The 25,969-nt window shown below is 42.0% G+C and overlaps 2 protein-coding genes across 4 annotated transcripts in view; one reads left to right on the forward strand and one right to left on the reverse strand.

The window, feature by feature from the left end:
- The window catches only part of LOC138982231 (ectonucleoside triphosphate diphosphohydrolase 8-like), a 29,483-nt gene extending 20,795 nt beyond the window's left edge, over positions 1-8,688 (reverse strand). Inside the window, exons 1-4 of the mRNA XM_070355466.1 lie at positions 8,573-8,688; positions 3,976-4,268; positions 2,787-2,917; positions 2,221-2,341 (exon numbers count right to left, since the gene is read on the reverse strand). Of these exons, the coding sequence (XP_070211567.1) occupies positions 2,221-2,341; positions 2,787-2,917; positions 3,976-4,255 (532 nt within the window). The 5' untranslated portion in view covers positions 4,256-4,268; positions 8,573-8,688. The remainder of the gene's footprint in view (positions 1-2,220; positions 2,342-2,786; positions 2,918-3,975; positions 4,269-8,572) is intronic.
- An 82-nt stretch (positions 8,689-8,770) lies between these two features.
- Positions 8,771-25,969, forward strand: part of LOC138982229 (AT-rich interactive domain-containing protein 5B-like) — a 51,097-nt gene continuing 33,898 nt past the window's right edge. For 2 of the 3 annotated variants that reach the window (XM_070355462.1, XM_070355464.1), the window contains exon 1: positions 9,183-9,473. In XM_070355462.1, the coding sequence (XP_070211563.1) occupies positions 9,183-9,473 (291 nt within the window). Of the gene's footprint in view, positions 8,986-9,182; positions 9,474-25,969 lie in introns of those variants that run through there. The other variant, XM_070355463.1, reaches the window with a different exon arrangement.

Genomic DNA, 25,969 nt, shown 5'->3' on the forward strand with positions numbered 1-25,969 from the left:
TTTAAATGAGTTTCTATTTTACATAAATGCTCACATAATACACACACAAGCCAATAATACCAGCTGAAACTTAAGAAATAAATACAACCTCAGCCACACCGCTAGATACACACACACACAGACATATATAATTATATGCACACAGGCAGAAACTGGTTGGTTTAAAGAGCAATCTGTTTAAGTCCCGCCGCAGGATAACGTCATCTGTATGTTTGTTTTTCCTTTTAGGATCATCACTATAAGCTTATAACTTATTGTTGATCCTAAACATGCTTCTATATATATATATATATATATATATACGACTTGTGTCTGTCTGTGTGTGTGTGTGTGTGTGTGTGTGTTCGCGATGCACGGCCAAAGTTCTCGATGGATCTGCTTCAAATTTGGTGGGCATACTCAGGTAGACCCCGGACACAACCTGGTCGATGAGAATTTTCAACACGTGCTCTCAGCGCGCAGCGCTGAACCGATTTTGGTTTTTCTGTAGATCCACTACATCCATTCCCAGTAACTCTTCCTTATCTTCTCCAGTGTTTTGCGCGTTTATCTCCCTTCCTTCCTGTGGCGTCAATCCATATTCCCGTTACTATTTTTAGAAGGTCACTGTTCACAACGCTTTCATCCCGGCGAAGCCGGATATTCCCGTTGCTATTTTTAGGAGGTCACTGTCCACAACGCTTTCATCCCGGCGAAGCCGGGTATTCCTCTACTTCGCCGGGTACTCGGCTCTACTTCTTCCCGGCGAAGCCGGGTATCATTCGGCTCTTCGCCGGGTACATTCATTCTAGTATTATATACAGGGCCAACTGAGAAGTACCGGGCCCAACCAAGAAGGAATTGACTTAGACATTTAAAACTTGGCATGCATTAAGAAAGGTTCTTATGAAGACTTCATGCAAAATAATAGGTATTTTCACCAGTTAGTTTGTGTGCCTTGGTTTCTCAAAGTACCATACCCCACTGTTAACCCCACATTCTCGAAAACTAACAAAACTCAGTGATCCAATATTTGCTAAGAAAAATATTTAGCCTACTGGAAATTCATAATGACCTGACGTAAACGTTTGGCAGGAATCCCCCTTCATAGACCACAGTAATAAGGTGGTCAGCGGAATTCAGGCTTGGAAGGAAAACCGTTTAAGATGACAAACGGTGTGGAAAACCAACAACGGTCACAACTCATGAAACTGTTGATGCTGTCTGCACGCTGGTGATGCAAATTTAACCAATGGGCACCTATTACATTACTAATACACTTGGCATCTCACATTAAAGAGTTTGGAGTATTCTATGCAGAAAACTTTTCATGAAGACAGTTTAAGCAAGGTAGGTCCTCAAACTTGTACACCAGAACAGAAGCACTTCAGATTGAATATGGCACGCGACATTTTACGCTTATTTGAGGCAGATCGAGAGGATTTTATGTCCCGATTTGTTTCTGATGATGAGACTAGGGTAAATCACTTTCAGCCTGAAACCAAGCAACTGTTCATGCAGTAGGGGCATCAAGGTTATACCCACCTAAAGAAGGTCAGGGTCATTTCCCCTTAAAAAGGTGATGGCATCTGTTTTATTGGACGCAGAGGGGTATTTCCTGTTGGACTTAGTTCCAAAAGATGAGACGGTGAATTCTGCTTCATACTTCCGAGTCAACTAAGAGACCATATCAAGACTAAGCGATCCGGAAAGGGATGTTGCTCCGTTAAAACACCGACCCTGCCCGAAAGTCCTTGGTTTCCATAGCAACAAATCTGTAATGCGGCTTGGAGATCGTTAACCATCCGCTGTATTTGCCAGATATGCCATCCTCAAACGATCATAGGGTTACAAACATGAAGAAGTACCTCAGGGTTAAGCACTACGAAACAGACAATGACGTCATGACTGCTTTTGAGGACTTCCAACGGTTGCAATACAAAGGCTTCTGCAGCAACGGCAATAAGGATCTCAGGCACAGATGGAACACGTGTGTGGAGGTCCGGAGGGACAATGTTGAAATGTAATGTTTTTGTAGACTCGTAAGTCAACTCCTTCCTGGTCGGGCCCGATACTTTACAGTTGACCCTCGTATTATGTCCATAAATTGTTGAAGAAAACACTGTTTAAATCAACAAACAGAAACACACACACAAATCGACACATGTATATGGACACACAAACAAAAAGCCAGACAAAAACACACATCCACACACACCAACACCACACCTGAGACCTTACCATCAGATTTACACTTGGCACCATCCTGAGTGGCCACTGCGGTCAAGTTAATTTTACCCCCATCCCACTTGTAGATGAACATAGCGGTGTGAGATGAGCCAGCATCAAACACAATCCCATACTGAAAAACAAACAAGCAAATAGCAGTATTTTACTGAGAGCAAGTTGTCATTTCAGCATTTTTCATAGCTTTCTCTAAAGCGGACTCATTCTTCAGGTTGTTTTTTGTACATATGCATGCTTTGAGTTTGATTCGAGAGCTATCATTTGACTTTCTTCCATGACATTGCTCCTCACCAAATGGAAAAGTCATAACAGGTTGACTAGAACTATGCAAAGTTAATATTCTCAGCAAACTATGCTGAATATGATTCCTTTAGAGTCTTCATCTTACAAAACATTTTTTTGTAGCTTGGGTATTTAGACTTATAGTCTATACATATGTTCAATCCAGGTGCACCTGGCCTATTCTTCTCTGAGTCTTGGAACCACACTGACACATAATGCGCAAACCAACACATTTCTCAAAACTGCAGTTGTAAGCTGCAGTTAACATGAAAGCATACCTGTGTGTTATCAGCAGTGCGTTTGTATATGTAGACAACAGCAATAAGACCAACGCAGCCAATGAGCAGGCTGAGGATGGCCATAAACCAGTAAGAGTTCCAGCACTTGCCCTCAGCAAACTGAGTATTTTCTGCTGACAGAGTACATGGTGTTCATTTCCAGAGCTTTTGTGAGAGTGGGATCACTGCACTCACTGATCCATCCACCTCAAGCTTACCAGTCAGAACCGACCGACAAACACAAGCACACACAAACACAGACATGCAGAAATACAGGGCAGAATTGAACTGTTCTGATCACGTCATAGAAAAGGTAACAAACAAACAAAAACAACATATCTCCCAGGGTACCGAACTTGCAGTTTTTAATATTCTGATCTCTCTGGTGGAATTTCCAAGACAAAGCATAAACACAGAGCACAAGCATATGGATACATGAAGACGCAGGCAGAATCCAACTCTTATTAAAAAAAAATAGTTTTTGTTTCTGATACGTAAGAATTGTTTTGAATCATAAAAGCATCGTATTACCTTTACTCATACAAACCAACAAGACCTAAGAAGTTGAGCATCAATCTGGGGCGGAGATGTAGCTCAGTCGGTAGCGCGCTGGATTTGTATCCAGTTGGCCGCGGTCAGCGTGAGTTCGTCCCCACGTTCGGCGTGAGATTTATTTCTCAGAGTCAACTTTGTGTGCAGACTCTCCTCGGTGTCCGAACACCCTCCATGTGTACACGCAAGCACAAGACCAAGTGCGCACGAAAAAGATCCTGTAATCCATGTCAGAGTTCGGTGGGTTATAGAAACACGAAAATACCCAGCATGCTTCCTCCGAAAACGGCGTATGGCTGCCTAAATGGCGGGGTAAAAAACGGTCATACACGTAAAATTCCACTCGTGCAAAAAACACGTGCACGTGGGAGTTTCAGCCCACGAACGCAGAAGAAGAAGAAGAAGAGCATCAATCTTAATCAAGAGGCAGCACCGTGCACTACCCTTTGCCATTCATCCAATCCCACACTTACTGCAGTGGATCTTTTACGACCTCAACAATTCTGAGAAATTCAGGTCTTATAAAAAAAGGAGGGAGTCTTAAAATGGGGGTAAATTTACAGAAATTATGAACAGAAAGTTTTAAAAAGTAAGGTCTTAAATTGGGGGTTTCACTGTACCCCTTACAGCTGCCTACCTGAAGTGTTCCAGTGTAAGTTCTTTCCCTCCTTAATACTGCTGATGCTCAACAGTTGCTGGTTCATGGGCACAAGTGCTCCTTCAGTGGTGTGCAGAACATAGTGAGGATGAACAGGGACCCTTGCTTCCTTGCACACCAGTCGCAGCAAGTCTCGTCCCGTTGCCATCGGCGACACCTTGATGACAAAGGAGCCTTGAGGTTCCCCTTCTGGGAGGGAAGAGAGGATGTTGATGGTGAGGGTACCATCCCCATCGTTAGAGCTTTCATCCGCCATCATGATTTGTTGGTATCTGAAAGAGAAAGAAATATACTATCAAGCACTTGATTACCCACAATATAAACAGTCTATATGTTGAAGAGAAGTCTTGAGATACACCAAAATCATACATTGAACCTTTTTTTTTTTTTAATCCAGATAAAACAGCAGAAAGCTTAAAAGATAGGCAACTGGTCATGTACTATGCAGAGCATTTTCAGGAGTTGCTTCCCTTAACCCAACTTTTTGTCTGCAGGTATCTTTTTCTTCTGAGAGTACCGAGGCAATCCCTGTACACGGCAACTATCCTCATTTGGTTGGTGTGCCTAATTTCCCTAAAGTGAAAGATAAAGTAGATAACTATGTACCTGTGAAAATAAAAACATGGGTGGGTTGGTAGGCAACCTATTGCTTTTCGCGATTTGCCCTGGCGCCCAATTTCAGGCCCTGGGCTGAGGGGCTGGCCTACCACACCCAGTGCTACCTAGCGCAGCAACTGGGCCCTGACGAAACAATACAAACAGGACGAACAATATGGAGCAAGAGAGATAGATTAATTCTACGTATATCACTACTGATCTCGAATGGGTCGGGAGGGATTGAGAGTGGAGATGGGTCTGGAGAGGGGGAATCTAGTGCGGAGGGGAGGGGGTGGGTCTGGAGAGGGAAATCTAGTGCGGAGGGGAGGGGGGGGGTAACAGACAGGGAGTGGATTTTGACGGGGGGGTGTTAATGGTCCGGCGCCTCGGAGCTAGGCCTCAACAATGGTCCTGAAGGCCTGGGGGGAGTCTGCGCTCACAGCCTCTTGAGGGATGTTATTCCAGAGGCGGATCGCTGACGGAAAGAATGACGTTCTGCGGGAGTCAGTGCAGTCAGTGCGGGATTGGGGGACCTGTAGTCTGGTGGTGTGCCCCCCTGGTGGATCTTGGGACTGGTGTCAGGGTGCCTTCCCTTGGGGCCAGCTCGACCAGTCCACTCATGATTTTGTACATCATGGTGGCCTTGGTTGCGGTGCGCCGTTGTATGAGGGGGTCCAGCTTAAGCCTGAAAACGAGTTCCGTTGCGCTACTGGTGGGTTTGAAGTTGCGCAGGATCCTCCTTGCGGAGCGTCGCTGCGTCATCTCCAGGCTGTCGGACAGACTCTTCTGACGTGGGTCCCAGATTGGGGAAGCATACTCCAAGACCGTTCTTACCAGTATATATGAGTGCACTAGCCATATAATCAGTGGGAATGATATCAACCTTGTGTAGCAGCACCATAATTGCTGAAGATGGGTCAGGATTGTTTATTTTGATGGTGGAAGTTGGGGCAGGAGAAAAGGGTGGGGCATTCTCAATAAAGAACAAGTGATCTTTCAACATCTCTTATTTCTAATGCTTTAATTGTGTTTTCAGCTCATTGCTTCTTTGGAAAATGCTGACTTCCTAACTCTTGCAACTAACTGAGCAAAGGCCATTGGCTTTCCCTGCTTTTCTTTTATTTCCTGATCTTCCTTTCTTTGTATTCGTTTTTCTTTCTTTTTATTTGTTGGAGAGTGGTGGTGGTGGTGGGTGGGGTCATTTGATTTTTTCTTTGCTTCTTTAGATATGCTTTGCTTCGCAGATTGAAGACATTCTTGTTTGTTTTTATTGGTAGGGATGTGTTCAAACTTTATTAATGACTGAAAACTACCCTAAAACAAAGCTACATGTACTCTAAAGTGGTCCTGGAGGGTACGGAGTCCGAGGAAGTGACAGTCATGTCAGGGGTCCCACAGGGCACAGTGCTCGGCCCTTTGCTGTTCCTGTGCCACATCAATGACCTACCACAGTCTGTGAAATCAACGGTACGACTTTTCGCAGACGACTGCCTACTATACAGAGAGATACGTACCTTCCAGGACCACCTCACTCTCCAAGAGGACCTCAGACAACTGGAGCAGTGGGCACATAAATGGGGGATGAAATTCAACGCAAAGAAGTGCTACATCCTTAGTTCAAAGCCCACTTCCAACTTCTTCTACAACCTTGATGGAACAACCCTCAAGCAAGTTGACAAGAGCCCCTATCTCGGTGTCCAAATTTCATCCGACCTAAAGTGGTCACCACATGTGACGACCACCAGCAACAGAGCATCATCAACTCTTGGATTCCTCCGCCGAAATCTACGGAACTGCCCACAGACCTGCAGACGCACAGCATACATTGCCCTGGTACGATCAACCCTAGAGTATGCTGCAGTTGTGTGGGATCCCCACCTGAAGCAAGACATTGAACGACTAGAGCGCGTACAACACAGAGCAGCCAGGTTCATCACCAAGGACTATAAGTCTAGAGAGCCTGGCTCTGTCACCAAGATGCTAAAGGACCTCGAGCTCACAACACTCCAAGAACGACGGCGCCAACATAGACTTACAACACTGTTCAAAATATCCACAGGGCAGATACCAGCACTCCCCCCCGAAAACTTCCTCACCCCTGCAAAACAGACCCGCAGGAGGGTGAAGCCAACACAGTTTAGCGACTACAGTTCCAACAATGTGATCGAGAGGCAGGCCATCAACAACTCTAAAGGCCTAACCATACCACACTGCCGAACTGAACTGTTCAGACACTCATTTTTTGTAAAGACAGCTCAGGAGTGGAACCATCTAAGCGAGGAGGTGATAGGCTGCACATCAGCAAAAGCCTTTTCTACTGCCGTAGGAAACCTCCCTCCTCCTCTTTTTAGGCCGCTGCGCCCACCAGTCCCGTCGCATATATAGTCAACTTGGCTCCTGCGACGTACCATACCAGAACCAGAACCAGAAAGAAAACCAATTTGATTCTCTGATTAGCTCGGCAATAGGCTTGCGAAGTGTAATTTCAAAAGTGACATCTTACTATCTTCCGTCTATGCACAGGAGACTGCAGCCTCAACAAAAGATTCGGCCTACTGGGAGTTTGGCTTTGAGGTACAGAACCATGAGCCCTTTTTCAAGACCTGCATGTCCACATCTAGAGACAGTATACCAGCAGGTTTGGTCAGAAGATACACTCCTGCATACCAAACTCTGTCGACGACCTCTGGAAGACAGTTCACTTTGCGACCACATCCAGACTGAGGACTAGTACAGTGGAGTCCGGGTACAACAGCCATTTGATCAACACTGAACACTGAAGAAGAAGATAAGTAACACCTATATACACCAATCTGCAAAACTTCTGCACACAACAAAATCTGACAATAAATTAGTGTGTGACCAGTTTCAGTCTGAAGGCAGCTGAATTGCATGTCTTTTCAAAAAGTGTGAACTAAGATAGGTCCAAATGATTTCAGAGCTCTATAATAGATACTAGGGTCACGCTGACTTTGAATGATTTGCATAGGTTGACACAAACACATTTTTTTGTACCTATCATATTGATAAAATGTGTACTGCATCTACAAAATACAAATAGTCAGCACAATTTTACAATGAGCATGACCAGTCCCCTGTTTCTTAGTTGCGAGAATTGGCGAGTGAAGCGAGTGTGGCAAGGAAGTAAAGTGTTTCTTGAACAAATCTCCCCGCTAGGAACGCTAGGATTTGTCGAGAGAAGGCGAGCATGCCTTGGATTTTTTTTTAGCTTTTACCTATTTCAGTTTCAAAACTTGCATACAACCTTATGGCCTACGTCCAGTTAAATCTTGCCGGCTGAAATCTATGAGGAACTGCATAAATATCAATTTGAAAGCAATGTTTTGGCCCTTTACTTGGGCTGATGGGGTCTATGTCGACCAAAAGAGTGGGATTCCCTGTAGGTGGAGTTCACGGGGTGGAGTTTTTCAATAAAACTTGCAAACCTTACTCGAATTTCTACGAAATATCAAAAAAGATAGAAAAACATCAAATTCTACCGATGTCGCTAAGCATCACGTGACTTTAAGAGATATCAGCGAAACGCTACAGGAACTACACCCTGTGGTATTCCCTGTATACAGGGAATCCACCTACAGGAACTCCACCTACAGGGAATCCCGCTCTTTTGGTCGACATAGACCCCATCAGCTTTACTTGGTAAGTTGGTTGTGATGGAAATGCTGTCGGAACAAAACCAACCAACTTTGCAAAAGATTCATACTTACACAGTATTTATGACAGCATACTGAAGTGATTTTCGTGAAAAAAAATAGGTGTGGGATGCTGACAAATTCAGACGTTCGTTAACAATAACATACCACCCATTCATTGCCCAACTCAGAGGAAAACATGACCGTAGACTGAGCACTTGCTTTGCACTGGAAGAGAAAGTAGGCAATAAAATAGCACTGCTCTGCTGAGGATGCGCATCAGGAATACCCATAAGAGCTCAATACAGTCATATGTTTTAAGTTACCTCTATGTGTATAAAATCAGTCTCCAGCAATTCACAACTTCATGACTTCTGAACGCAAAAAATGTCGTCTGCTTCTTCACTTCATCACGAGAACGTAAGTAGAGTTCTCTTCCGGTGTTTCTTAGCCGCATTAACGTATACGGTTGCGGTGAATAAAACTATTTTCATCCATTTTAAAACGAACCATTTTAAACATAACATCACTGACGATTTTTTCTACGTTTTGGAGTTTTAATTCCACATTGTTTAGCCGAAGATAAATTGAATTGATATTTATGAATGGATTATGATAATGAGGTCGACGTCACAAGGTCTAATTACGGGACCAAATGAAAAGTATTTGTCGAAGTTTCTGATGTCGTCGTTTCGGTTGTTTTTGTGAGATTTCAAGGATGGATTCAATCCAAGCTCAGGTAATTTATTGCGATATTTTTGCAGTACGCTCTAAGTCATTATCTGCGTTTATTTTGTTGAAATTTTGTGTAAACATAGGTTGATTTGAGCTGAATATTTATTGAACGTGTGACCTAGATGTTGAAGTGTCGATTATCAGATTGCTGCTAGACTTGACTCAGTGTGTTCACATGCGTGCCGATGGAGAAGAATAGCAATGGTAACAAAAGATATGTCTTTCTTTCAGTTTATCGGTGCACCTTGCGGATCTCATGGGCCGTACACCTTCTACAAGGCTTTTAAATTTGTGGACAATGGGAAAACGCACATTCTATCGCTGGGAGAATTTTTCTTTTTGAAAATATTAGACGAATTTCCTGTGTGCATCGGGGAAATTCAACTGCTTTGGGAGGAAAAAGGAACAAACCAACTGTTAGCAAGCGTCAGATTGTACTTCCAACCTCGGGACACTCCTGGAGGACTTATTGACGAATCTGCTTTTGGAGATGTAAGTTTTGTTTCATTTGTAGTATTTATTTGTTGCTGTTTGAAATGTATTGCAGGACAGATTTATCGATTGCGCGTGATATGCCGCTCTGACAGGTTGAGCGAAGAGGAGTCACAAGCAGGGGTGTGCGAGTGGGATGGAGAGAGAAAGAGTGCGTGTGGTTTGGTTCAGCGGTTGAGCTGATGGGTGAGACCGTACAAGACCCAAGTATTTGTGTGTACTGTACTAGAGAAACGAGGCCTATTAACTCCCGATGGCGTATAACGTGAGCCAGCAAATGTGTTTCATTTGTTTACTTGGCTCCCTGTTGACAGACAGCTGAAAGGGCCGGGGGAGTGGGACCTAGTCTGCCTTTTCACGCATTGTGTTGAGATTTTTTTTTGGGGGGGTGGTAGAACTTTACAAACACAAGCATGGTTTATTTATGCAGGGTTACTTAGCATCACTTTATTATATCACTGACCCCTTTCAACAAGGACATGTATTATACATAGTAAGTTTATAGTTATACAGCTGTTCTTATGATTTTTTTTGAAGGGCCTTAATTTGCCTGTTGAAGTTATTCAGTGTTTGGAATGATAGTTATGTGATAAAGCTCGGTAGATTTTTCATCCCTACAATTTAAATATTTATCAATTATATATATTTAATTGAGACAGCTGGCTGTTACATAACGTAAATTTGTCCAAGCTTATACATGTGCACACAACATTATTTAAAGTTGAACTGATCATTTCACACAATGATAAGAAGTTGACGATTAGCACAAAAAAAACAGTGTACAAAAAAAAAAAAAACAACACACAGAAAACTGTAACCACAAGTGTAAGGTCACAATCAATCAGTGTAGTTCCAAAGAAAGATGTGTGATCTTTTCATTCAGTAAAGTGTTAAAAACTGATGTGAACCATGACATTTCTGTACTAAAACTAGTAAAAGCAAAGGAAAAATAAATCCTTTATCTAGCATTGGTGTGTACACCGAGGAAAGCTAACTCGGAACTCTTTAAAGTAGGTCAGCATATTTTTGTTGACAAAGTCATCTTGTAGGAAATGTGTGCCAGCATGGTTTACACAAGTGTCAGGACAAATTCAGACTGCTTACAAGATGTCATAACCCTGAATTATGTGACAGTACGATTTCAAACATTTATCACTTTGTAGTTGTGAGAAAAACTGAATAATTTAAGAGAAAGAGCATTGCATATATAATTTGCCACAGATATGGATTAATAAAGCAGAAGCTCAGTCTGTCTCAAAGGAAGATTTCCACCAAGCATTTTGTAAGATGTATTAAATACATAGGCTACATTTATTTACATTTTCACTGTTAAAATAAATGTGGTTGTTAATTTTCTGTCTGCACTCATCTTTTCCTGATATGTGTGACTCTTTGTGTCCTGGTAAAAGTATATTGAGGGTATAGTTCCCTTAGGCTGGGGCAAGGAAATTCAGATCAGTATAAAGTAATCTGATAAGGGTTGAACAGCTGTAGTACACACACTCATTTTGCTGTCTTGTTACTGAGTGCATTCTCAGAGCTGTACATGCCTGTATGCATTTCAAGTCCCTCAACAGGATATAATGTAATGCTGCTAAAGTAGTTCATGAAGGAGTGGCTTTTACATTCTCACACTTAGTTATTCATTACAAAATTGCTGTGTGTATAACCATCAATAAGATGGATGTTAAAAAAAAAGTGCGTGATTTATTGATTGGTGAAAGGCCAAAAAGCCTCAAGACGCTAGTTAAGATTTGTCAAGATTTTAGCAGCCATGTGGATAAGACCTTTTATTTCCTTCAGGAATTGATCCTTGCAGGGCTGTAACTCACTAACTGTCGTGAATATTGATGTTTGAAACCAGCAGGTCATGAAAGTTATCCTGGTTGTAGTCAACAAGGTTACCCTTTTGTACATATTATATGTCTTTTTCCTGGTGTGAAATAGCCTGTTGATAAAACCTTTCAGGCTCAATGAAAAAATATTCTGTTCTGAACTACATGAAACAAGCCTGTATTGATTTGAAAGTCACAGGGCTGTTGGCGCATCGTTACATAGACACTGATTACTATTCTAAAAAGGCGAAATTGGGAGAGGGTGGCAAGAAACAGCAAGATACTCTGAGTAAACGCATGCAGGAAAGAGGACCAGCTATGCAAATGCGGTTTACGGCTTTGCGGCCTTGGCTGGGGGGCAGTTGAACGCGCTTTGGTGTCTGTGTTTCAATGGCTCCCTGTACGACCCACACTCACTCCTGCTGCTTTTCTCTGGCCCATTTATCTGCACACACGCACAGCTTCCACCGTTAGCTGGTGCTGGCCATATCGCAGGCTCTAAACCTCAGGGTTTATTATTACTTCAGGCGCATCAGTTTTGCAATGAATAGCGTAGATACTGATGAGCTAACCTAATGGGCAATGTTTTGGTAAATTATTCATCCTGATGAGATAGTGCAGTTTAACCCCAACCCACCCCTTCCTCCAAATTTACCAGTTCCACCCACCTCCCTTTCCCCTCAAATAATAACATGAAAAACTGTGACCTTGTTTTTTGTTGTTGACTGCTCAAGAGGAACGTTTTTGCCTGCATACAGTGTGACTGTGAGTAACACAGGATATCAGTTTCGTTTGACCCGGCAAGTCTCATCTCATTTGAATAATATTGAAACCAGTCTGACCTTTTCAGCCACAGCTGATTCGGTTATTGATTTGTGAATAGAACTTTGTTCTCTTGGATTTGGAGGAGACCACACAAAAAAAAGATGGGGATGGGTGATGTCCTGGGGTGGGGGGGGGGGGGGGGGGGGGCTGTGGTGTGGAATGAGGGTGTGTGTTGGAAGGGAAGAGTGGTGTCTAGTAGTAGCTAGGATTTAAAAATAAAATCAAAAGCAACAAAAACCTAAAACCCTGCGATAGTAATTAGTATTGTCCATGCATTTATTGAGAATTTACTAGGTCTTCAAGGGTCTGACGTAAATTATACCTTTTTACCCAGGAAAAGGATAGTCCATTCTTGTGGTGTGTCTGCCAGAGCGTGAATAACATCTTTTCACAGACATGTGGGGGCTCTGCGTTCAGTCTGTGATGACTCAAAGGGATGTCATTTCGCACACTGCAGATCAGACTATCACGGCTAAAAATACTGTAAAATTGATGCTTATGAGAGCAGCTACATTGCTGAGTTTTATCCAAACACTGATTGTTTCCATGGATTGTTTTACATGTGTCCCAGTTTTAGAAAATATGTGTTTGAAAATCTTGAAAATGTAACTAAAAATACAAACTAATAAGGATCACTGATTCAGAAACATTGAGAATGGCGTTCACTGATAGTGATTAATATATGAATAATTCATTGTTATCACTCATGTAGAGCTCAAAGTCATACTTCTTGTACATGTACTTTGCTGCACGGCAACATCCCCAAACCAGAAAATGCAATAAAATAAAAATAGTTATGTTTTATCACACAAGAAATGAAACTTGCTTGAAGAACTTTAAAGGAAATAATCGATTATGGTGTGCATGTATTATTGTATGACTCTTATTCACTCTTTTGGAAGCCTTGATAAAGCGAAATGATATGGGATTGTACAATAACTGTCACATATTTTATCGGTTAGTCCATCAGCTTGACTGTCACTGTCAGTTAGAGGTTAGCCTTTCAGCTTGTTGAGACTGTTAGTGTTACATAGAACTTCTAAGATTACAACAGGCCTTTTCTTTTCCCACCACAGGAGAGTCTAAGTTTAGTGCTTGCTTAGCTTGCCAAATCATGTTTCTCTTTCCTCTCTGACTATCCCAGTATATTGGATCTAGCTGTGTGGATATGAATGGGTGCAGTATCTCAGCCTTTGTTTTTGTGAATACCTTCACCTTTGATCATTGCAAGAATGTGATGTTATAAAACCATGAAAATAACTCTACTTCTTTCCCCTTCCTTTTCTAGCTCCTGAAACCTAGAAACAAAAAAATAAATACACAAAAATGCTCTGATACTGTGATAGGGAATTGCATGCTTTTAGTAAAGAAATGACTTTTAGTTTTAAATATTTGTAAAACCTGTGTAATGACTACTAATGTGACTGTTACCCCACTCCCACCCCCCCCCCCTTCACCACTCTTACCACCCAACATTATCTTTTCATGACCAGCTGTGTATACACACACAAAATGTCGACTTGCAAAGAGAAAAGTAGACCTTAATTATTAGACAATAGCCTTTGTAATGCAATGCAGTTGGGGGAAAAGTTACAGAGCTCAGAGAAGAGTCAAAGAATTAAAAGAAGCAAACAAAACATAAGGGGGTGGGGGATAAGAAATTGAGACCTTGTGGTGAAGAACAGTATAAAAAGCAAACAAACAAACACAGAAAGAGACACACCAAAATAACACTTTACATAACAGTGGGTGACTGACACTTTTGATGAGCTTTCATTTTCAACAGTAACCTGACTTACAATTGTTTTATAACAGACACAAAAGCGGATTTTAAAGCACACTCAGTTTTTTCTTTACATCAGGAAGATTGGTGAATAGAATAAATGTTAAACTGGGAGCATGTGTGCTGTTACTGGCTTTATGGTAAATAGTGTGCCACTATCTATCAGGAAAAGGTCAAGTGACTGCTGAATATGACACATTTGTTGAGCATACTTGCCTGCTGAATGTGTTGGCTTACAATAGAATGTTTTCGTTGGTATTATGTGCATGAGGGAAATGATATGAAAGAATATAATCTTTCAATTAGGAACCTGTCTGTGTTGTGTACCTAGCACTTATAGATTGTATGCCTTGGGTAAATTGAATTGTTTGTGTTGAATGTGTTTCAGCTATGACATTTTTCTTTAAAAATTCTGATGATGTAAAACCTTAAAGGAATTACTGGTAACAGCTGCCACAGTACAAACACACCACGCACAACCAAATAAATACAAAACGAATAATGATCCTCATACATTTGCATCTTTTAAGTTTTAAAAATTAAGAGGAAAAACCCCATTTTGGGGAGTATTTGTTCATCTGTTTATTACACTATTATTACAACTATTTTTAGGTTAGAAAAAAAGAGAAAAAAAGGCGAAATTCTTCATTTGTTTATTATTATTTACAGAGTACACACACAGTAACTTTTCCACTGCGATCTGGTACACACAAGCGTAAACGTGCAATTAACACTTCCCGTTACAATCAAGAGAATAAAATTACATCAGTCCCACTTGGTTGTTGCTGACTCCTTATCGATAGGACGAACGGACAGAACATTGTGTGTGTGTGAGTGTGTGTGTGAGCGTGTGTCCACAAATTAATCTATCCACTCTGCTCACTCCCAGCTCTGGCTAACAAAGAACAGTCCGGCAACACACATAAACAGGGAATAGGCACACGGCCTGCCTGCTGTTACGACTATTATCCTCACACTCTAGGCCTAGGTTTCTGGGTTCGCTAAATCTGTCACCTCACACCCTCCTCAGATCTTGCTTGACATTACAATGAGTTTACTTTACAACCACCTTATAGCTTTGCATAATCTCTTTTGTTAATGTTAGCTTCGGGGAGGTATTTGGACAGTTGAGTTTAAAACCCTTTTTTGTGTACTTTTAAGTTCTGTAACCTGTGTTGGCTGTATCTATTGAGTAAATTAGTGATGCATTATCGCCTGTATCATTATGGGGGCGAGGACGCCCCCATTCTATACGGATAGTTTAGAGGTTGACCATGGGCAGCGCCATTTTGTTGTGAAATACGTCATCAGTTTGTGTACACAGGAAGTTGTGACATCCGTCACCCTATGGGAGGGGTGAAGGCAACATTGTTCATCTGTAGAAAGTTGTGAAATCCGTCACCCTATGGGAGGGGTGACGTCAAAATTGGTCATCACAGAGTTTGTGTAACACAGGAAGTTGTGAAATACGTCACCCTATGGGAGGGGTGACGTCAAAATTGTTCAACAAAAACATGATATGTCGCATTGTGCAGGGTCAACTGCAACAAACTCAAACCGAGCCATTCATACCTAGCTGTATTTGAGTGACTTATATACCCGACATTTTTATTTCTTATTTTTAGCACAGGTGTAGGAAAAATCATGAACCAAAATGTTATTTATTTTCTAATTTAACATTTATTTTACAAATATGACCATGGTCTTTTAAACATACAGTGACATTAAACATTGTTATGTTAAAAAAAAGAAAAAAGAAATAAAGCTTTTGTGCACAAATCAGAAAATACATTGTACATTTTACCTACAGGCCAAACAGTGTCTGTTGGCGGCAGAGGGCCCAGCAAGTTGCTATTTTTAGATCGATTAAAAGTTGTCAAGAACAGGCGCTTACATTTGGATGTGTCCACTGATAGTAGGTTTGGTTGTGATCAATCAGAATGATGTAGGAATAAAAATGTATGACAGTTTGGTATGATGACATGTAATTCAAATATGCTGAAATGTAATATTATACATGATATAATATTATTATGGCTGTTGCCATGACCATGAACCCCAAGAAAGGTTTAATGTTATGTAAAATCAAAATACCAAAATCAAGCACCTACTAATCTGTTCTACGGTGCGGCTTGGACCAAAAAAGGATGGACACGCAACTCGCTCAGCCAGCCAGCGCTGCGAGACTTACAGCGGCCAACTTCGCCGCGGCGCGCTCATTGGCTAAGTATTGAACTTGCGTCAAGGCCGATGCGCGTAGATTCCCAGAATGTTTACTTTCGGTTAGATTCTTCGACAGCATTCGCAGAGGTGACTGCCGTATTGTGTACCGCAGTCAGAAGTAATTTATTACTTTTGGGAGTTTAGTAACGTGATATCAGTTTTCAATTGTTCGTTCACTTATATTGCTTTCAGATTTAACACACAAGAAACAGTAGCACGGTTTTCGTTGCGAAAATGTGCATTGGCAGTGCTACGCGATCGAATTGTGTATTATGTACACGCGGTGTTCTTCTCAGGAAAAGACCGAAGCGACATGTGACGTCAGTCGTTCAGCCCGCGAGCGGTGGGATGGGGGGGTTCACATGGTTTGTTTGTTTCAGAACCACACCCATATACACACATTTCACATGTAAACCATTTGTCCGCCCCCTGTCGATATTTATCGACTAAGTTCCTTGTGTGTATGTTGTGAGAAGAAAAGAAAATGTCACGGGAAAAAATTGTCAATCTAGTTTTTATTTTAATCTTAGCTCATGGTCTGTTCTCTCATCATAGTGTTTCTGCTGTAATACATAATCAATGACGCTATGTGTTCCAAGTAGCTACCCCCTGCGGGTTAGGAGGAGGTCCCATATTAGTTGGGACGAGAAAGAATTTACAGGGCCGGACCAAATGAGTTGTAAGGGGGGGGTTCCTCCTTTTTTGGCGAAGTGGCGAAGCCACAAGCGCGCGCCTGCAAAGCAGGTGCGCGAACTAGGGGGGTCCGGGGGCATGCTCCCCCGGAAAATGTTTGAAAAACGGTTAAAATCTGGTGCATTCTGGGCCTTGTTTTGAGGGTTAAGAGCAGCACACACAAAATTTATTTAAAAAAAACAAAACACACTCAAAGCAAGGTACATGCTTTTTCCAGGGGTGGGGTTCCGGAACCCCTGGAACCCCCCCCTGGGTCTGGCCCTGAATTTACCCGATGCTCCCCAGCATGTCGTAAGAGGCGACTAACGGATTATGTTTCTCCTTTTTTTGTACCCTTGTTAAGTGTTTCCCTTGTTAAGTGTTTCTTGTATAGAATATAGTCAATGTTTGTAAAGATTTTAGTCAAGCAGTATGTACGAAATGTTAAGTCCTTTGTACTGGAAACTTGCATTCTCCCAGTAAGGTAATATATTGTACTACGTTGCAAGCCCCTGGAGCAAATTTTTGATTAGTGCTTTTGTGAACAAGAAACAATTGACAAGTGGCTCTATCCCATCTTCCCCCTTCCCCCGTCGCGATATAACCTTCGTGGTTGAAAACGACGTTAAACACCAAACAAAGAAAGAAAGTTCCAAGTAGCTAAACAGACCCTCGCTCACGCACATCGGGTTGTAGAAGGTGTTTGCTAGTATCGATTAGTAGGCGAAAATAACATTAGCCATTCCATATTTAACGAAATATGACTGTGAATAGCTAGCTGGTCTTCAATTTTCACCAGTGTCCAGTTTGAGTCTTTGTCCGGTGGTCAGCTCAACATTTGGGAAGTCAGCTTGACCCGTGGCTAGCCAACTGTAACGTGTTTATCTGATAGGCAAGCATCCTCCTGTACTAAGTTACTAACTCTCCTACGCCTGTTTTATTCTGTGTTCTGTTTGCCAGTTTGGCTCATGGCAGTTGGCACAGGAGAGCGAATAAAACATCGACGTAGTTTTGCTAAACTACAGCAAACTACGTCGATACATGTACTAGACTACCAACAGCGTGGTTTTCTTGTTTTCTCCAATATTTTTTCCTTCTTAATTTCGTCTCTTACAGTATATATATATTAATAATCACATTGTTCGAATGTTCGTGACAGCTAAATAGCAATTTTTGGCAAATTGTGTAAATATTCAGTTTGCTTGTCTTTGATCTTGGAATGGTAGCTGGCAGTTTTATTGCAGCTGTGAAATATAATCTGAACTGGTCTTATCGCCGGGGAACTATATAATGCAAGGGGGAAAGGAGCGGGGTCGGTGTCATGGGGGGTTGAGGGTGAGGCTTGGCAGACATAATGGGGCTATTTATACACAGACCTCTTCCACCGCTAAAGCTGTAGTACACATGCAGAGGGCGAGAGAGATTTGGACTCGGGAAGTAAAAAGAGCGTCATTGAAGGATCGTTATTTTCCGGTCTCAGCTGTAGCAAGGCACGTGCACAGCTCTGTCTCTATAGTTCATGAATGCAGTTCGAATTTTAAACAGAACGAAGCGGACGGGGTTATGGCGGCCTTTTAGGAATGTGTTGTGTCTGTTGTAAAAGTGAACAATGTACAAGCGGTTGTTGCAGTGGCAAATTTATGCTTTTTTGGATTGTTGAAGTAATGTAAAATGACATAAAATGAAACATTTCGGGGGGAGGGGGTGGGTTGTTATCTGATAGTGTGAAGGGGAACCCTCATAATTAATAAGAGCCAGATTATGATTAATATCTCACCGTTATTTATTTTTTATTTTTCTCCATTTATTTTACTTGTAATTTTTTTTTAATATCTCCCCCACACCCTCATTCCCCACAAAGAAATCTAGGGGGCTAGCGGACTGGCTCAGCACGTGTGTGTGTTCGTGGCAGTGGCTTGTGTCTGAGTGAACTGACACAGAGCGTCAGCCGGTGGCTAAAACATGGAACAGCAAGGCAGGCTTGGAGTGATTACCTGCACCGTTCTACCGGCATGTTGACTAATCCCACCAGTCCCCCTGATTTCCTTCTCTCACTTTCTACTTCTGTCCTTTCTTCTTCGCCCCCCCCCCCCCCTCTCTCTCTCTCTCTCTCTCTCTCTCTCTTTCTCACTCCATTTTGTCTCCATCAGCCACTCACTTCGTCTGCCCCCCCCCTTCCACTCACTTTCTTAAAGTCTTTTGTTCTCTCACCCAACGCTTTTCCTTCACTCACTTTCTTCTGTTCTCCCCCAATACCCCCACCTTTCTTTCACTCGCTTCCTTCTTCTGTCATCCCTATCCCACACACACCCTAACACTCCCCCCCCCCCTTTTTTTTTACTCATCTGTTTTTTCTCCTCTTACCACCCCCCCCCCCCCCCCTCCTCATACACTTCCTCCACTAACAACACTCAGTCGCTTTTGCAAAAGACAACATGACAGGAGCGTGGTTTGATAGCTCATCCCGATCCGGGATGCGAGGTCAACAGAATTATGTGCCAGTGCGCCTGATAACAGCAAAAACATGCTTGTGTTGAAAAATACGGTTGTGGGGTACAGGGAATGCCGGCGAGGTGGGATGATGGAGGGGGGAGGGCATACTAACAAGACCAGAAATAATTGTGGACAAATACACCAGACATTGTTTTGGACAAATACACCATCAACAGCTGTGTTCGTACTTTTAACGAATAAACATTTTTCAGTATTGATCACTGTGATATAAAAGTAATGAAAGCGCAGCAGAAGTGATCAGAGCACAGGTGTGTTTTAAGGGCCTACGACACAAAGACTAATAAGATGCCGTTTATAATGTTAGGGGGAAAATCGATTTATCAGTATTTGTTTCCCACTTAACTCTATAGCAAGCCACGATTTTCAGCTTTCATGAACCCTTGTTGAAATCTATTGTATAATTGAAGACGGAAGACGCTAAGTACATTTCAAACTGGTCATTTTACTCCAGTGTTCCGAGTTTGTCGTGCTTGATTGCTGGCGTGTATTTGAAACTCCTGATGTATGTGATAGCATATCAAAGAGCTGCGTGCACGCATGCTTTTACTTTTAGCTACAGCTCATTGATTATTTAACAAACCCCAGGCGCTGCCGGCATGAACAGCTCTTCTTTGGCTGCGATCGATCAGCCGTTAGGCTTCCATATTTATTCGCCAGTGAAACTGTAATTTGATTGTTGTCCCTCTTTCTTTATTCACCCGTGTTTGTTTTTCTCAAGCTCGTCCTTTATTCACGATCAAGCATGTTTGTTTTATTTTGTATTTCTCTAGCTCTTCGTTTATTCACGTGTTTATAATTTTTTTAATTTTTTTTTATTCTAACGCGTGTTTTTCTTGAACCCTTCCTGTTATCACGCATTTTTGTTTTTTCTCTAGCTCTTTATTCACGCGTGTGTGTTTTTTTTATCCATCTCTTCCTGTATTCCCGCGTGCGTCTGACCATGTTTAGTATGCTCTGTGCCGCAAGGAGTTTGCTTATGTTCTGATCATAGCCATGTTCTTGCTGTTGAATAATACATGCGTGTGTTTTTTTGTTTTTTTGTTCTCTTCTTATATTCACGTGTGCCTCTGAACATCCTATGTTTTCTGCCACAAGGAACATGCTTATGTTTTTATGATATTTTTGCATCCATATTCTTAGTTTGCTGACGTCATGCTGTGGAGTGATACATGGCATAAAACGATGATGATATTGAAAGCAGATGTGGAACGCTGCAAGATTTAGTGGCTGGGCATTGAAGGATTTGAATTGGATCGATATTTTCGTTTCTAGTGTGTCTCTTTTACTGGCAGTTGTCAAGCTGTTTACATCAACTTCGGTGTCATTGATTTTTGCTAGTATGAGGGGAGGGTGGGAGAGGGGGGTGGTTGGGAATATAAATTCATTCTCAGCAGGGGAAAGTAACCATGACGTTGAAAAACAAACTGATAAAAACAAAAAGTAGACAAAGAGAAAGAACGTACACTTTTAGCCATTAAAACTAATAGAGGACATCTTGTTTGCTTCCTTTTATTTATTTTTTAATGTTTCAAATTCACGCATGATGTGACAGAACCATATCGACTCACAAGTTTTTGCCAGAAGGAATCAGATTGGGTCATCACATATTCTGGTGGCAGGCGATTGAGGCAAATAACAAATTGTCTTCCCCCTTGATCGACTACAGGACAAATCAATACACTGCCTGCCAGCTTTACTTGATGGGCTTAGTGGTGCAAAGGGTTGTCCCTCCTTTCTAACCAGTACCCCCCCCCCCCCCTCCTCCTCCTCCTCACACGGTAGCACCCGATGATCCTCTCGGTTTCTTGTCTCTTTCCTCGCGGCACTGTCTTCTCGCTGTGTTTGTATCGATAGATTTTAGCCAAAATATCAGCGGTGCCCACTACAAGGGGGTAGCTCAGTAATGGAGGACAGTCTGTCTGGAGATTTATTTTGGGGACCGTTTTCTGGCATATTAGGCAGGAGAAAGTGCGCAGGGTGTTCATTACATGCTTTAAATTAAAACTCCCATCGCTTTTTTTTAAAGGTGCACTGACTATAAGCGGAAAGATTACTGAGTGGATTTTAAGATAATGACTGACCTGCCAACATTTTTTTCATTAGGTTCTTTGGCATATATATAGATGATATATATGGATCCTGAAGCATGCCGAAATTTGGGTAAGCTATGTATTATGTAAGGGCTTTGATTCACACTGGAATTTCCGAGGTTGCATGAAATTATTCCCTGAGGCAAGTCCTATTTCTATGTTAAAAGGAAGGGGGGAGGGGGGGGGGGTTGTTGTTTAGATCAGTGAATCAATTGGTAAATCACGTTTGCGACCCTGCTCTGTATAATGAGTATGAAATCCACAACTGGTGTCAGTGACGTTGGCATTTTGTCCCCCCTCCTGGGTCGAAGGTCGTGTTCTGAGAAAGCAACAATGATAGGCGTGTCCTCCTCCATCCATTGTCTTGGCATGCTTCCTTTGTGTCGCCGGCTAAAGTTTCATTTTGGAAATAAATCATATTGTCTGCCTATTGTCATGCTCGCTGCGCGATATTCGCCATGCCACATTTAGAATATGACGGGAAGAGTTATTTATATATGTCTTTTTAGTGTTTTATTTCCATTCTACCGAGCAGTTTGTGCTGAATGATTATGATTTCATTTGTCATAGGCCGGACTGTTATTTGTGTTGTCTTTCTTGTTTCGTTTAATCAGGGCGTTGACGTTTTGGATTTTTTTGGGAAAAAGTTAGTGTGACAGTCATTGGTGCTCGTTTGGGACCGGCTTAGTTGCCTTTGTTTTGAAGATATCTTTGATAATCAGAATCAGCAAATGTGTTTCCTGAATTATTCATGCAACTGGTCTATTTTGATTGGTCAGGAGCTGCACGGGTTTATAATTTTGCCATATACTGGTAGTGGTACCGTAGTGCATACTTAGTGTGTGTGTGTGTGTGTGTGTGTGTGTGTGTGTGTGTGTGTGTGTGTGTGTGTGTGTGTGTGTGTGTGTTGTGGAGGGAATTGCACATCGATTCAACAGTGGGAAGTTGACACCACAACCACGATTAAAGGAGGGATAGGATGAACATAAGGTCACATTTATGAGACATTTGTTGGTACATTTGTGTTCTGCAATTTATAGTTTGATAAGCCCAAGCTTTGTCCGTATATTTTAACACAGAGCTTAAGCGTGTTGTTGAAAGACCCAAGAAGATGTGTTTTTCTAATCAGTATAATATGCGGATGTTTGGCATCAATCAATCAATCAATCAATATGAGGCTTATATCGCGCGTATTCCGTGGGTACAGTTCTAAGCGCAGGGATTTTTTTAAATTTTTTTTATATTTTTAATTTTTTTATGCAATTTATATCGCGCAAATATTCAAGGCGCAGGAATTTATTTATGCCGTGTGAGATGGAATTTTTTTACACAGTACATCACGCATCCACATCGGCCAGCACTGACTATAAGCGGAAAGATTCCTGAGTGGATTTTAAGATAATGACTGACCTGCCAACATTTTTTTTCATTAGGTTCTTTGGCATATATATATATAGATGATATATATGGATCCTGAAGCATGCCGAAATTTGGGTAAGCTATGTATTATGTAAGGGCTTTGATTCACACTGGAATTTCCGAGGTTGCATGAAATTATTCCCTGAGGCAAGTCCTATTTCTATGTCAAAAGGAAGGGGGGAGGGGGGGGGGGTTGTTGTTTAGATCAGTGAATCAATTGGTAAATCACGTTTGCGACCCTGCTCTGTATAATGAGTATGAAATCCACAACTGATGTCAGTGACGTTGGCATTTTGTCCCCCCTCCTGGGTCGAAGGTCGTGTTCTGAGAAAGCAACAATGATAGGCGTGTCCTCCTCCATCCATTGTCTTGGCATGCTTCCTTTGTGTCACCGGCTGAAGTTTCATTTTGGAAATAAATCATATGATAAATCATCAATCAATCAATCAATCAATCAATATGAGGCTTATATCGCGCGTATTCCGTGGGTACAGTTCTAAGCGCAGGGATTTTTTTTATATTTTTTTTTATTTATTTTTTATTTTATGCAATTTATATCGCGCACATATTCAAGGCGCAGGAATTTATTTATGCCGTGTGAGATGGAATTTTTTTACACAGTACATCACGCATTCACATCGGCCAGCAGATCGCAGCCATTTCGGCGCATATCCTACTTTTCACGGCCTATTATTCCAAGTCACACGGGTATTTTGGTGGACATTTTTATCTATGCCTACACAATTTTTGCCAGGAAAGACCCTTTTTTCAATCGTGGGATCTTTAACGTGCACACCCCAATGTAGTGTACACGAAGGGACCTCGGTTTTTCGTCTCATCCGAAAGACTAGCACTTGAACCCACCACCTAGGTTAGGAAAGGGAGGAGAAAATTGCTAACGCCCTGACCCAGGGTCGAACTCGCAACCTCTCGCTTTTAAGCGCAAGTGCGTTACCACTCGGCCACCCAGTCGTTGGGCCATGAATTATTTACGTAAGCGCTGTAGTGATTCCGTTTGTTTTCAAGATGCTCGGAAGGAAAATAAAACCTTTTCATGCACTGAGCAAAAATCTGACGATGTCATTCGAAAAGTTATAGAAAAGTATTGTTTGTTGTCTTTGGCGTGTACATTATTTCAAACTGAACGTGTTGCCGTCTTTTCCTCTTTTGTGACCGCACGCGTGTTGAGTAATCAGCGCTGGGTGTAAATGCCTTTTCATACACTGAGTTAAAATTTAACGAGGTCAGTCGGAAAGGGATAGAAAAACAATTATTTTCCTTTTGCGTTTATTGTGTTTCCTTACCGAACGTACTCCTGTCTTTCCCTATTTCCTCTGTATATAGACGCGCAGGGAGCAATCGGCGTTCGGTGTCGACTTGCGTGCAACGCGGTCATTTATTCTTTCAAAACGCTTTTGTTGGCATTTGATACTACATATCACGTCAAGCTAGTTGCTCCAGTCCTGCTCCTCACACTGGAATAAGTCAGAAGAACTTGCAGTAAGTATTGTTAAAAAAAACACTTTAAAAAAACAACACGCAATAAGACAAAGACCAACATCTGTTGAATGTAATGTGTCAGATGGATACATTCCCCTCCCCAACAACAACAACAACAACTCTAACAATAACAACAATAACAACCAGTGTCCAAATCTTTCAAGTATCAAAACCCATTTAGCCTCAGGTCAGAAACATGGACAAAGTAAATGGAATGAACTCCGTGGCTAACTCGCGTGAGGGATTTTATCGCAAAAACTGATTCCCTCTTTTCATTGCTTTGTGTGTGTCTGTGTGTGCAGTGTTTGAGATAACACTCGATGACTACTTCGCATGTTTTCTGTTGGCTATGTTTGCCTTTCAAGTAGGGTCAAGGATAAATATCATTTGCTGGGGACTTGCCAGTAAACAGTGTTTGTTATTGTGCGCACGTCCTCCTTTTCTTGTGTGACTGTATTTTATTTCTGCTACAGTGTGGAAGAAATAAAGTAGAATTGAAATGTACGATTGAGGCATAACTAATTGGAAATTGACACGTGAGTGTGTCAAAGAGGGGATTGGAGGGCGGGGTGGGGTTGAGACAGGTTCAGATGCGCGAAGGTTGCAGAGGAGGGGAAAAGAAAGAGGCAAATAGAGAAAATATGTGTGTCTCTGTGATTTGGGTTGTGAATTTTCTTCACATAATCTGAAGATGCACAATATACAAACTAACACATCATTTATCAGTGATGTATGCAGGGCAGCCTCTGAGTATGATTCATGCACCGATATTCCTGTGGGGTTTTATTAGTCACACCACACAATGCCCAGCCTTTAGTTTTAGCGTACATTATTTTGCAATACTTCTATCAACGGACTACGTGACCTGTGCACAAACGCACCCTTCAGTGAAAATGCCACTCCGGTTGTGGGAAAAGAAATGGCAGTCGACTTGTTGCGATTTGACCCCGAACAACCGATATCCAAGAGGGTTTGTTTCACGCTAGTGTCCGACCGTTAGTGTCAAATGAGCGATGTCAGTGCACATTTGCACTATACTTTCAAAGGACTGCGTGACACACACCTCTTTTAAGTGAAAATGCAACTCCTGCAGGCGGCAAAGAAATGCCACTCGACTGTACCGTTTCGTTTAACCCTTATATTTGCAGACGGACAAGAAATGGCAGTCGACTTGTCGTGTTTTAACCCTGAACAAAAAACGCAGAGGGGGGAAGATTGTTAGAGTAACATGTTTCTTGTGTGATAGATGTCAGTCAGCCACAGAGAGGATGGCGGCCGGTGGCGTCCGCACAACAAACACACACTGACATGCCTTCGTGCCGCCTCAAAACCGGTGTGTGTAGCGTGGCCTTTAGCCTCCCCCTCCCCTCTGTGCCGTGTTGTGTGGGCAATCATTCGCCTAACACGAATTGACCGCTAAAAGCCCGCCCAGTTGGCCCGTTACACGGCTTGCTTTTTAGCATTGCAAAACTGGCCCAGAAACTATAGAGTGCATTTGTGTCAAATAATGGAAAGATGTCGAACTGTTTGTTGTGGTGTTTGGAAGGAGTAATATGATTATGGTTACTTCATAATAACTTAATAATAATGTGACAGTAATTTATGTTAGAATGACAGTGCGATGATGATGATGCT

This window comes from Littorina saxatilis, linkage group LG12 (genome assembly GCF_037325665.1).
Source record: "Littorina saxatilis isolate snail1 linkage group LG12, US_GU_Lsax_2.0, whole genome shotgun sequence".
In the NCBI taxonomy this organism is placed as follows: Eukaryota; Metazoa; Mollusca; class Gastropoda; order Littorinimorpha; family Littorinidae; genus Littorina; species Littorina saxatilis.